This window comes from Engystomops pustulosus, chromosome 1 (genome assembly GCF_040894005.1).
Source record: "Engystomops pustulosus chromosome 1, aEngPut4.maternal, whole genome shotgun sequence".
NCBI classification, from domain to species: domain Eukaryota; kingdom Metazoa; phylum Chordata; class Amphibia; order Anura; family Leptodactylidae; genus Engystomops; species Engystomops pustulosus.
The window spans coordinates 183,010,771-183,025,395 of NC_092411.1; the positions used below are offsets into that span (position 1 = coordinate 183,010,771).

Genomic DNA, 14,625 nt, shown 5'->3' on the forward strand with positions numbered 1-14,625 from the left:
TGGTGCGAGTGATGAGGACTCATCTAGCATAAATGTAGCCAATAATTAGGACCAGCGCAAAAAGCGTGAGCCCTTAAATATCAGCCTTGTTGTTACAAAGAGTGTGAACAAGAAATGAAACTTTCTACAAAAAGTATTGACATGTGACTGATGCAGGAGGAGATAAGCATTGTCTAAAATATAACTAGAAATTTACATGCCTTCCAAGCATATATATTACAGTATATGCAGATAGAGAGAAATAAAAGAACATTTCCATTTTTGTGTATTTTAAGATTAAATTTATTACTGCTGGAGAGATTTAATAATGTGTTATTTTTTCCATGATATTCCTGGAGATTAATTTAAGACACAGCCTTTAAGTTTATTCCTTTGTTGATTTTAATAAATTCAGAAATTGTAGCTTTATTCTATGTTCATTTTAAGAATTTCATTGTATATAACAATGCTGTCACTATTCTAGAACATAATAAAGACAGCAGGTATGAAACCGAAAGTATAAGTCTTCAGTGAAACCAAATATCTTCAGTTCAGTCTGAGAAATGTCTGAGGCTCACTTAATAAAAAAAGTGATTTATCCAATTTTATATATACAATAAGGCATGTATGACAGAGTACAGGAACATGAACTTTTTTCTGTAAGGCTTGATTCATGTCACGCTTTTTCACTCAGTCGTAGAGATACCTGGGAGGTTTTCCAGCACAAAATTAAAACGGAGCCCTACTATAAGCTCAGGCAGTGGGATACGTCGTCCAGTTCGGCTCCTTTCTCCTTGAAGCAGTTAACATTGTTAGCAGGCTGTAATCAGCTGTTGCCCATGTTCAGGGTGTCTCCTGTGTGACGCATCTGGCATATTATTTCGATCTGTCGGTTTGGAAAACAATTTTGCACCTTGTAGTTCACAACTTTTCCAGGTTGGCACAAATAATCTTGTGACACCTCCAAACGGAGCATTTTATTCTAAAGGTTTTCTGCTTAATGGAGCATCTTTCAGATTTTTCCATTTATAGACTATTTGCCTTATTAACAAATGAGTAGAGGAGGGCACATTCTAGAGTTTCTCTAAACACTTTAGGAGTTAGTCATTTTAATTGGTTTTCTCCTTTAGTTAGTCCTATTTAGGCAGACCCTAGGGTGTGAATAGAGGGAGCAGCCAGGACATGGCTGTGATGCGGCCGGCCTCATCAATGAAGCCATTGTGATGACAATTCATGATGAAATTAAGTGATAGTTTCATGTACTATTTACATGAAACTGCCACTGATTAATCATTCCGTTATGAATTATCTCCACAATTTCTCAATTGATGCGGCCAGCCGTCATAGCCTGGCTGCTCTCTATGTGTGCACCCTTAAAACTAGGAATGGTTCATATAGGTTTATTCTGAATAGTTTATATGGCAGTTAGATTTTACACTATTAATATTTAACACTGTTAAAGCGCACCTGTCACCAGGAATGTAGTTTTTAGCCGGTAACAGGTTACAATAGCCCATGCTGTGCTGATTTTAAAATGCCTTTGTCAGCATTCTGAATCATTTCAGTACTTTATAATAGTTTGATCTACATTACCAGGCTCCCTGTCAGCAGCATGTGGTGAGTCCTGGGGGGATGGAGGCAGCTTCAACTTGTGTACATGAATTAGTCTCCTCTCCTCCACACTACAACTCCCTCACCCCTCCCCAATTTCTGTCATGTGCGTTGAGCACATGTGTGCGTCTGTGTCTCCTCCTGATTCCTCTCCTCCACACCATCCTCCTGCTGTGCTGATTTTAAAATGCCTTTGTCAGCATTCTGAATTATTTCAGTACTTTATAATAGTTTGAGCTACATTACCAGGCTCCCTGCTAGAAGTGTGTGGTGAGTCCCAGTGGAAGGGAGCAGCTTCAACCTGTGTGCATGAATTAGTCTCCTCCACACTACAACTCCCTCACCCCTCCCCAATTCCTGTCATGTGCGTTGAGCACATGACAGGGATTGGTGTCAAGTTCCATTTAAGTGGATGCTTGGGAAACATGTTCAAATATCTACATCATTATTTTGGGGCACATATTGGGAAGATTAAGCAAACATTCTATAAAATTCAGATTTCTGCAATTTGCACCAAAAATCTGTTTAAAACACCTTGCACCATAGTCACATTTATCAAGAAGGGTGGGTTTTTGGTAAAGGGAGAATGAGCACTGGTAAGGGGGTGTGGTCTAAGTTGCAACAAAAAAAATGTAAAAAAAATTCTGTTTAAGGATTTGCAATTCAGAATAATGCAGCATTCAATGCTAAAAATGGAATTTGTTGGCTTAATAATAAAACTGTTGAGCTGTTGTACTCTAACACTTTCATTGTGAATCACATAAAGTTGGGCCAATCTGGCATTTCATGCTTGTGTGAAGACATGTCAAGAGACTAAGGACCCGTAGTCCAAGCTCTCATCTACATACAATTAAAAATTCATACACCAGTCATGCTGCAGGGAAATAGATAATAATTTGGGGTAGATTTATCACTGCGTGGTCTTTTTTTAGCTACTTTTTGAGACTTTTTTTGTCTTATATGACAGATGAGACAAAAAAGTCTTAAAAAGTAGTTAAACCAGACAACAGGGTAATAAATCCCCCAGTTGGAACAGTAAGCTGCAGCTAAAGGAACAGTTCCGGCCTATTTTTAAACTGCCCTTTATCTCTGGTTTCATTAATTACAATATAGTGATAAATTAGGGAAAATATTATCATATTTTCACTAATTTATCGCTATATTGTAATCTCACTTGCAAGAAAGTCGCTAGGATAGTTTCAAAATTGATGCACAATGCTACCTAATGCTACCCCATGTATTCAGACAAGCTAAGGGTAGGTTATCAATGAATAAGTCACATAATTTCTAGCTAAGTGCCACTAGCAACATGTGAACAATGTGCTGACAGACAAACTCCTAAAGACAAGACTGACCCTACATAATGTGCTGTATATCTACAGCAGTGCTGGACTATCCAAGTTTACTTGTATCAGTGTATAAAATGATCAGAACAACATTTATAAAGCTGAAGAAAACTGTGGTCTTCAATGCAGAGAAAATATCACTTGTAGTTGGGCACCTGAAAGAATGGCAGCAGCTAAGCAGTAAGAGTTGATGTCTTGGAAAAAGCTCCCAGGCATATCCCCAGACATCTGAGCAGTCTTCAGTTTCAAGTGAGTGCTAATAAAATGGGTGATGGATTTACACAAGCTTCATGAAAGATAGATACACACAGCTACACAAAATGTGAGTTGTTATTCTTTTTCCTTCCTCTCTTTCCAAGACCCATGATCAATGCTTTATTTTGGGATTTCTGTCATTCTAGGTATTTTGGAAATATTTGCTGTCTCTCAAGGGATTGTGGGAATAAGAGGAGTTTTCAGCAACTCATTTTTGGCCATGTCAAAAAAGGGAAAACTTCATGCAACTGTAAGTAACATTATACTCAGAGAAAATGTCAGGTTATTTGTATAAGAAGCATAAATCTTGTACGCCTTTATGTGAAATATTATTCATCATTGGTATTTTTAGACAATAATGTAGACATTTTATCTCATATCTGGACCATACCATAATCAGGACATATATGCAAAAATCCAGGGACGTTAATGAGAAATGGGCTACAATATTTAACAATGAAATATTACTTATTATAAAATCACTGTGGCACATGACTTTTGCAGGTTTACTGTAAATGTATCTTATAAAGTAAGTCTCCAGCACACCAGATGGGCATGTGTTGCAGTGTATAAGAATATAATCACATGCCACACCTATTCAACCGGAAATTGTTCTCAAAGTACCTTCACACATCATGTAATGGCTGCGAGATTTACCCTAGTGCCAATTCCACAGCCAGTTTCTTCTGTGTTGGGAAACTGATAAATTTTAGTTCGCTGTCCATCCTGGGCCCCTGTGCAGTGAGAGCCCCATAGCAGTTGCTATTGCTGCTGTGGTTATTGTTACGGCCATGTGCATCAGAAATCATATGTAATTGGCTGCTTTCTGACACATAAAATTTTGTGATTTTTCTATGGCTGGGGGCAGCGTTCAACCTTTGAATTTCACACCATGATCTGCAGCAATTAAATTAAAGACCACTTATTTTCTATGAATGAGAAATCTGCAGCAGAAGTCGTTTCCACACCAGAATTTTTCCGCCGTGTGTGTAGAATGTCATAATGTCCGTACCCTGTATTACTTTGCAGATTGCCTGCTATGTAATATGTGACGTGTGAAAGTACTCTTGTAGTAGATTAACATTCAACCCAATACATGGAATTGTATCAGTCTGCATAAGTGCGTTAGACAACTGAATAGAGGTATTTGGTATTTTCATATATATAATCACTTTGGTATTAGTCAGAATCCTACATTCAAGAGGTTTCCACAGTTTAGGAAGCTATGGCCAATCAACAGGATAGGGAAAAACTTCCTAATTGGTGCGCCTCTACTAATAAAGAGAACAGTGCTTGGCTAGCTTTGTCTTCTCCCATAGAAATGAATGGAGTGGCATGTCCTATGCGGCAAATGCTGTGAATTTTCTGTTTCATGCATAACATCATGTCTGACAAAGAGAACTAGTATTCTGGAGCTCACCATCAAATATACTCAGTTAGCCTCAAAAAGGTATCGCCAGATTCACTCTTCTACTCCTCCCATTAGTGAGAACAAGATCCCGGTTCTTCTAATTTCTTGGGAGCCCTGTTCTTGGACTCTTACTGATAATCGGCTGCTTATACATATTTATGGATTGGGGATAACTTCCTTAATTGATACAACCCTTTAAGTACCATGATCTTTAAATGTTTTCAACACATATTTTGCATAAAATTGTAATACACTGAAAAAACATCCTATAGAGAAAACCTAGAATAGTAATTGAATGTACTGCTCATAAATCTATAGTTAAATAACTGCAGGCTTGCACGTCAACCCTTACATATTGAATGCCCCTACTGCATTTATAATTCATTTCTATCCTTTAGATCTTATTGATAAAGAATCTCAAAATAAAATAAATATATTTTAAATAAAGTATGTTAAAAGTAAAGCATTGAGTGGAGGTAACATTGTGAATATACCTGGCAATCCCAATCCATGTCTCCTATGAAGAACTGGATGTCTTTGTAGTAATGATGTCATGTCCAATTAATTAGACACAGTGTTGCAGCTTGCGATGTGATCAAAGAATAATTAAGAGACTCGTATCACATGTTGTGCCTTCATTGCCTTCATTTCACAACATAAGGCAGGCAGTAAATATTGCTGCTTCTCATCATTTTACTGTGAACGTGCATCCCTCATGGGTAGGATTAGTAATGGACAGGTGGCTGCAGAATCTGCAGAAGGAAACTCACTGCATGACAGTTGCCTTAAGAAAACAAATATATGATTTATAGTGACAAAAAGTGATACAGAATATATGGAGGGTTTAACTTGTAGAAAATCAGCAAATGCCTAAATGTTTTTCCTGCTGTTAATAGAGTACGCTGAAAAATTCTTAATCCTATTCTAAACATTGCTTAGCAATGCTTAATTCATCATAAATCTACAGTTTCCTACAGTTTCCAAAACATTGTTTGCATAAATCCCAAGTTAACATACACATTTTGACTACAAAATCCAACAGCATTTGCATTTCGATGTGCAGTAACATGTTTTTCCAGACATTAGGTACTTATGTTTCTAATATACTGTTCTAATGGTATCAGTTATAATCATAAAAGGAAGATGATCAATCACGAACAGTTGTCCTTAAAAAATGCTCTCCACGTGTCCTTAAAGGGCTTTCACCACTTTATGATAAGTTCAATTCTGACCTCTTGGACCTTTACCAATCCAGAGAATTAAAATTTCCTTCTACATTCTTGGAGACTTGGTATCACACAGAAAAAGAACTCTGAACGTTGCACACAAATGGCCTGTTAGGAGTCATGGGGGCAGAGAGGAGTCACATGTGTCACATGTCGTCAAACGCTACCTTCAGAAGCTTCCCTTGGATTTGTGATAGTATATCTGGAATATGGGACATCATATAAGCCAGGAGGGGACATCTTAACCTGTATCGTTGTATACAGCCTACAAAGATCCATTTCTGAACAATACTGTGTGATAGGTAACTGTTTGACCAGTCATGTACAGGATAGCACTTTGTGACGCTATAACACAAAATATTATTTTCTTGAAAAGCAAATAATTGCATGACTATCTGGAAAAGGAAAGACAGATCTGAATTGTCAATGGCCGCCACTTGGCTGAGCAAAGAACTGAAGGCAGCACCAATTACATAGGTGGTGCTGGAGTTCACTGAACAACATATGTGGAAGGTGCTACTTCACAGGGAAAATGAATTATCACTTATACGGTCCTTGGTTAAAGGTCCCATAACTGGTGACAGATCCCCTTTAAAAATGAAGACCCTTTATTTAGTGGAAGCACCTTTGACATTAATTATAGCAAAAGAAAATCCAAAGTAGCACTGCCTACATACTGTACTGTAAAAAGACTGGGTTCAAGCTTAAGCAGCAGGTCCATCATCAATAATAAAAAGAAAACTGTGGCTTTTCAATTGCAAAAAAGTAAATACCTCTGAGGTCTTTATTCCATAAGCAATGTTTCCTCTCGTGTGTAATCCTTTCACAAAGTAAAGTACAAATGACATAACATGAATGTATATAGGCATAGACGTAACACATTGATTTGCATACAAGTGGAGCAAATTTTCAGTTTCAGTAGAAACATATATAATAAGTATACAGGTGAGAAAGTTAAATATATAATTGTGATGTTAACATAATTCGATATAAAATTAATAAGCATTCCACTCCAGTTTTCCAGGTATGATGCCAGAAGGTAACCTGAATTTTGGGGTTTTCTGCCATTCTCCCAGACACTAATCTGACATCAGACTAGATTGGATCCATTGATAGAAATGTTTTTGATTTTAGCACAAGACAATAAAGACAATAACATAACGAATATGTGAAAGGGTCTACAGATTTCTGGAAAGCATTGTAGGTCCTTTATGTCTGTTTCGGAATTTATAAGTTGCTGGATATGTGTTTTCAAAGAAATTTACAGCTTCCACACCTGGACGTCAAAGTAACTGAACTACTTTTATTTTCTTTAGAAAAGGCTAAATTCTCATATATCATGAATCTGGTGGTATGATCTTTTCTCCGGTCATCTGAATATAATTTTACATTTCGGTATAAAGACAATGCTCCTGTAACATGTAGGCACAGGCTGTAGTCATAAACAGATGTTTCCCTGGAGAAAAGCTTTGCACATTGCCTTTTAGAAGAAGTGAGAAGTGCATTATACTAACAAATGATACCTTGCTAATTTGCCAGTGATCTACAGTGGGTCCATTTAAAGACTTAATTATTCCTTTTGCAGAATGATTTATGTCAAGGACACGAAGTAAAATTAAATTAAACCATCCACCTTCTGGTTAATTATCACAGAGAGCAGAATGCTGGAATTGGAGTCCAATTAGACAGGTTACACTCCAAGGTTAAGGAGCGCAATTCCTCAGCTCATCAGAAACAACACAAATAATGGAGAAACTTGACCCAAATGCTTAACGATTGTAGGACTAAACAATAAGATATAGCAAAAATGACATCTGTTCTTTCTTCTGGTTTGGCAGCAAGTTATTTCATGGTCTAATTATTTCTAAACAGCTAAGTGCTTTATAAAAGCTCATAGCAGGAGTTTTATGCAGCCGTGTATTTCAGTTTAACAGCAATATCTAGGCTCTATTTGTAAACAAGATTTATATCGCTCCAGTAGCAGAGTTATAATGGAGTGAACTATTCCCATAGTAGATGGGAAACATATAGCGAATAGGTGTTGCATTGCCTGTCACAATGTGGACATTCTTAAAGAGGACCTGTCACCTCCACTGACATGTATGTTATAGCAAATAATAATTGCATTCACTTTAAGATATATACATACATACATATATATATATATATATATATATATATATATATATATAAACACTTGTCTTTCAGGCAGTATAAATAAACTCGCTGCCTGACAGGAGTTCTAATACCTGATCTCATGACCTGTGACCAAGTTGCAGCAAAGTCTCTGATCCCTTTTCATTGGAACTCCACAGTCACTCACCTTTATAAAAAAAAAAAAAAAGAACCTAGCAATGAAACTTAATTTCATTATGCAAGCACCAACTGTAGTTTGCTGAAACGGAACAAGCCATAATAAGAAGTGGTCAATACAACACTAACCATAATATAACAAATAATGTGAAGTAAAAAAAAAACATTTTAATGGTAAATATTTATTAAAAGACATTAACATGCCAATAAAGGTACTTTCCGTAGTCGCGGGTGAGATTCAAACACAGACTCTATGGGGAGTGAGAAGTCATCTACTGGGAGTGAAAAGTCGTGTGACATTAGAAAAAGTGCCAACTGCCCTAATTAACTATTCCAATATTTAAAACACAATTTATATTAATATGCTATTTAAATACACCTCTTTGTAGCCAGTATTCGCAGTGATGCCCCTAGTAGCCAGTAGTCACAGTGATGTCCCCTATACCAGTAGTCACAGTGATGCCCCTAGTAGCCAGTAGTCACAGTGATGCCCCCTTGACCAGTAGTCACAGTGATGCCTTCAGAGTCATAGTGTTACCACAAAAGCCTCAGTGATCCCTCTGTAGCCAGTGCTCACAGTGATCCCCCAATAGCCAACAGTCACAGTACTGACCCCAGTAGCCAGTACTAACAGTGATGCCCCAAGTAGCCAGTACTCACAGTGATGTCTCCAGTAGGTAATGTTCCTTTATCCCGGATTTTTCACACAGGGGCCTTTGGGTCAAAGGTAACTTGGCCTAGGTGGACGTGTGATGTCATCACGCATCATCAGTCGTCGGCTGTGCCAGATAAACACTATCGACCCATGTGATGAAAGAAGAGCAACGGAGCAAAGAGAACTAAAAGCTCCCCTGCTCTGCTGCAGTAAGTAAGGGTTGGGAGTCAGATCACCAAGTCAAAGTTGGGACGAAAACGTCAGATCCACCCTTTTCCGTAGTAATAATAATAGGCAGAGGAATGCTAGAGCATAAATAAGTGCATATCAATTATAAGTAAAAGCAAATAAGAAAAATAGCAAGCAGGAGAGAGTACTATCTCTAATATAAACTATGGTTTCACTCATTGGGGAACATTTACTAAGAACAGTGTAAACTTCATTGCCTGTGTAGTGTGAAGAGGGATTCAGGATTTCTGGTGTATGTTCTTCATGAATCTGGTGCCCTCTGCACAGCTCAGACAGAGTGCACCACTTTTTTTTGGTGCACCTTTAACATGGTGTGTGTGACACAATTCTGTCGGACTTAGCATGTTAAATCTGGTACATGTTCCAGTTGAGCCCTGAAACGCCCACCTTCAGTGCAGATATTTGTGTCGCATGAAGCATAGTGCCACAAAACATGGACCACAAATGTATGGTGGACGTATATACAGTATGAGCGCAAATTTCCAGCCGTGTATACGTTCCCCATAGTCATCTATGGTACCCGAGCTTGGTACAGTGAGCGCAATGTGTGTTCACCGTACCAGGATGTGGCTGCATAAAAGATAGAACATGCTCTATCTTTGTCCGTAAGAATGGCTAGCGACACTGTTTCTCATGGAGAGGGGAGGGGTGAGGAGTAGAGATGAGCGAGCACTAAAATGCTCGGGTGCTCATTATTCGAGATGAACTCGAATAACGAACCCCATTGAAGTCAATGGGAGACTCGAGCATTTTTCAAGGGGACCAAGGCTCTGCACAGGGAAGCTTGGCCAAACACTTTGAAACCTCAGAAAATGATGGAAACAGAATGGAAATGGACAGGAAACAGCAGGGGCAGCATGCATGGATGCCTCTGAGGCTGCTTAATCGCACCATTATGCCAAAATTATGGGCAACAGCATGGCGATGACAGAGTGACTGAATGAGGCTAGATAGAATCCAAAACATCCAACAACTGACCCTTACACTATAGAAGACGGCATGCAGAGGCAGCGCCAGCAGCGGCAGGCTAGAGAGTGGCATGGCGACATACCCCAAATGGACTCAGGCTTCAAACCAATGGGTGGCAGAGAGGAACCAAAGGAGGTGAGCAAGAAGCGCTGAAATGATTTCCTATGTGAACAAAAGGTTGACGGTATATTTAGTCGATAACACAGCATGGTGGCGACATAGTGACCAAGTTCCATAACGTATCTGGTGAAACACCCGAAAAATGAGCCTGACACGGGGACGACAAGGGGACGACATGTGGAGGCAGCCATGGAGACGACTTCCATGATTAAGAGTATGGGGCACCCATATTGCGCTGCTATGATTGAAACTTCAGGTCTCCAGCATGGCGGCGACAGATGCGCCGAGTTCCATTATGTATCTGGTGAAACACCTGAAAATTCTGCCTGACACAGCTCGTTTGATAAGGGGATGATGTGCTGTATATCCTCTCGCACTCCAGCGTCTGGGGTGTAGAGAGTTGAAAGTTGCGCATGGAGACATTGGTGGACGCTGTGGAGGATCGTGGAGGCGAAATGGACAGGAAACAGCAGTAGCAGTATGCATGGATGCCTCTGAGGCTGCCTAATCTTGGGATGGAGCTGGCGGTCCGCTGCCAGACGAGCTTTCGCTTGTCCAAGCCCCTGTCTCTCGGCTCCTCCCCACCCAAAATGGGCCTGGGGGCCAGAAGCGTTTACTTTGAAAAAATTATAATTTTCAAAGCAGGCGGGGTTGTTTGAATATTTCATCTAGGAATAATGGAATAGCATAGCGGTTCTATTTTTAATAGTTTTTTCGGAAATGGTTTCATGATTAAGAGTGACAGTATGGGGCATCCATATTGCACTGCTATATGGTCTCCAGCATGGCGGCGACAGATGGGCCGAGTTCCATTATGTATCTGGTGAAACACCTGAAAATTCTGCCTGACACAGCTCGTTTGATAAGGGGACGATGTATGGAGGCAGTTAAGTAGTAGTAGATTAAAGGTGTTGCAGTTAAAACTATGTTAGTTGGATCTTGGGATGGAGCTGGCGGTCCGCTGCCAGGCGAGCTTTCACCTGTCCAAGCCCCTGTATCTCGGCTCCTCCCCACCCAAAATGGGCCTGGGGGCCAGAAGCGTTTACTTTGAAAAAATTATAAACAGCACTTCTAAGAACCTTTTGTATAAGATCAAGTATAGTACTGTTCTTATAAGTTTTGGTTATGGCGGGTGAGGGGAATGTAAACAGATGCGCAAGAAGCGCTAAAATAATATCGGTAAATGAAAAAAGTTTGCCAGTATATTTTGTGGATAACACAGCAGGGTGGCGACAAAGTTAACAAGTTTGATGTGTAAGCCATGAAAACAACCCAAAATTCTGCCTGACACAGCTCGTTTGCTAAGGAGACGATGTATGGAGGCAGCTATATGGACAACTTTGGGGCCAGCTATGGAGATGATGTGTGGCGGTAGCAATGGAGACCACGTGTGGAGGCAGCTATAAAGACGACGTGTGGAGGCTGCTATGGAGACAATTAAATTTGGATAGTGCCTGTATGTGGCAGTCCAAAAAAGTTTTCAAACCAGAGGAGCAGGTAGGTGGTCCTCCAGAAAAATTAAATAGATTGAGTGCCTGTATGTGGCACTCCCAAAAATTGTTTAAAACAGAGGACCGGGTAGATGGCCCTCCAGAAAAATTAAATACATAGAGTACTATAGCTAGAGCCAGTTGGCCCTGGCAAAAAATAGCCAGTTTACTCTGCTTTAGTGTACAAAGAGGAGGAGAAGGAGGAAAATAAGGAGGAGGAGTGCATACATTATTCAGGTTGAGCTTCTTTCACCTGGTGGAGAATGGAAATCCGGAGAAATCCAGGCTTTATTCATCTTAATAAGCATCAGCCTGTCAGCGCTGTCAGTCATGATGCCACCAGCTGCACTGAAAACCCGCTCAGACAACACGCTAGTGGCAGGGCAGGCAAGAACCTCCAAGGCGTACAGCGCCAGTTCGTGCCACATGTCCAGCTTTGAAACCCAGTAGTTGTAGGGAGCTGTGTGATCATTTAGGACGATGGTATGGTCAGCTACATACTCCCTCACCATCTTTCTGTAAAGATCAGCCCTACTCTGCCGAGACTGGGGACAGGTGACAGTGTCTTGCTGGGGTGACATAAAACTGGCAAAGGCCTTGTAAAGCGTACTCCTGCCAATTTTGGACAAGCTGCCTGCTCGCCTACTCTCCCTCGCTACTTGTCCCGCAGAAGTACGCCCTCTGCCGCTAGCGCTGTCAGAAGGGAAATACTGTTTCAGCTTGTGCACTGGTATTCATGCATTCTCACACTCCTTTCCTCTCCAGGGATGAGGGTGTAAAGATTTTACTTGTACCTTGGGTCCAGGAGAGTGAATACCCAGTAATCGGTGCTGGAATAAATTCTTTGAACGCGAGGTTCACGGGATAGGCAGCCTAGCATGAAATCTGCCATATGCGCCAGAGTCCCAACTCGTCCATTTCCTCCTCCTCCAACTCCTCCAACTCCTCTTCTTCTGCCTATACACGCTGAACAGTGAAGGACTGAGCAATGCTCCCCTCTTCTGTCTCACGAACATTCTCCTCCTCTTCCTCCTCATCCTCTTCCACCTCCTCCGATATGCGCTGAGAAACAGACCTGAGGGTGCTTTGGCTATCAACAAGGGAATCTTCTTCCCCCATCTCTTGTGACAAGCGCAAAGCTTCTGACTTCATGCTGACCAGAGAGTTTTTCAACAGGTCAAGCAGCGGGATGGTGAGGCTGATGATGGCGGCATCGCTACTGACCATCTGTGTAGACTTGAGGAAGCTGACTGACCAGTTGACATCTGGCAGTCTACAATCACTCTGTGCTGCTGGTAAACTGTGGATAACATGGTTACTGTTGAATTCCACCTCGTGGGCATGTCACACAACAGTCGGTGAGCGGGCAGTTGGAGGCGGCGCTGTGCTGCCCTGAGAGTGGCAGCATCTGTGCTGGATTTCCTGAAATGCGCACAGATGTGGCGCACCTTCGTGAGCAAATCAGACAGATTGGGGTATGTCTTGAGGAACCGCTGAACTATGAGATTTAACACATGGGCCAGGCATGGCACATGTGTCAGTCTGCCGAGTTGCAGAGCCGCTACCAGGTTACGGCCGTTGTCACACGCAACCATGCTTGGCTTCAGGTTCAGCGGTGCCAGCCACAGATCATTCTGCGCAGTGATGCCCTGCAATAGCTCTTGGGCAGTGTGCCTTTTATCGTCTAATCTCAGCAGTTAGAACACCGCCTGCTGTCGCTTAGTGACGGCACTGCTGCTGTGCCTAGAGCTACCGACTGATGGCGCCATGCCCATGGATGGTAATTCGGAGGAGGAGGTGGAGGAGGGGTGGGAGGAGGAGGAGGCATAGTAGGCCTGAGAGACCTGGACCGATGTAGGCCCCGCAATCCTCGGCATCGGCAGTATGTGAGCAGCCCCAGGGTCGGACTCGGTCCCAGCCTCCACCAAGTTAACCCAATGTGCCGTCAGCAATATATAGTGGCCCTGCCCGGCAGCACTTGTCCATGTGTCCGTGGTCAGGTGGACCTTGTCAGAAACGGCGTTGGTCAGGGCACGGATGATGTTGTCTGACACGTGCTGGTGCAGGGCTGGAACGGCACATCGGGAAAAGTAGTGTCGGCTGGGGACTGAATACCGAGGGGTGGCCGCCGCCATGAGATTGCGAAAGGCCTCGGTCTCTACCAGCCTATAGGGCAGCATCTCCAGGCTAAGTAATTTGGAGATGTGGACGTTGAGGGCTTGGGCGTGTGGTGGTTTGCACTGTACTTCCTCTTGCGCTCCAGCGTCTGGGGTATGGAGAGCTGAACGCTGCGCATGGAGACATTGGTGGATGCTGTGGAGGATCGTGGAGGCGAAAGTGTGGTTTTCGCACGGGAGGTGTTTGGGCCGGGGTCCTGGGCAGGGGGCTGACTAGCAGAGGCAGCAGATGACACAGGGGAAGGAGCAGTGGTGTGCCCGTCCAGAAGTGAATGGCCTTGGTTCCATTGAGTGGGGTGTTTAGCATTCATATGCCTGCGCATACTGGTGGTGGTTAAGCTGGTAGTGGTGGAACCCCTGCTGATCCTGATGTGGCACAGGTTGCACACCACAGTCCGTCGGGCAAGAACCTCAAGAACCTCCAGACTTCCGAAAATCTAGCCCTCGCCACGGGAGCTTCACTACGTGAAACATTTGGCGCTGATGCACCAGCTCTGGCCCTGCCTCTCCGTCTGGCCCCACCACTGCCTCTTCCAACCTGTTCTCGTCGAGGACTCCCCTCTGTCTCAAAAGCACCGTGTTCACCCGGCCTATCAACCCAGCTTGGGTCTGTCACCTCATCATCCTCCGATCCCTCAGTCTGCTCCCCCCTCGGACTTCCTGCCCTGACAACAACTTCACCACTGTCTGACAACTGTGTCTCCTCATCGTCCGAAACATCTTTTTACACACTTTTTCACTACGTCAACAATGTCATCTTCACCCACAGACTGCGACCGGTGGAAAACCTGGGCATCGGAAAAGAGCTCAGCAGCAACAAGTGG

At 42.4% G+C, this 14,625-nt stretch overlaps 1 protein-coding gene across 1 annotated transcript in view; it reads left to right on the plus strand.

The window, feature by feature from the left end:
* Window positions 1–14,625, plus strand: part of FGF5 (fibroblast growth factor 5) — a 42,689-nt gene that overhangs the window by 7,127 nt on the left and 20,937 nt on the right. Inside the window, exon 2 of the mRNA XM_072126589.1 lies at window positions 3,338–3,441. Within this exon, the coding sequence (XP_071982690.1) occupies window positions 3,338–3,441 (104 nt within the window). The remainder of the gene's footprint in view (window positions 1–3,337; window positions 3,442–14,625) is intronic.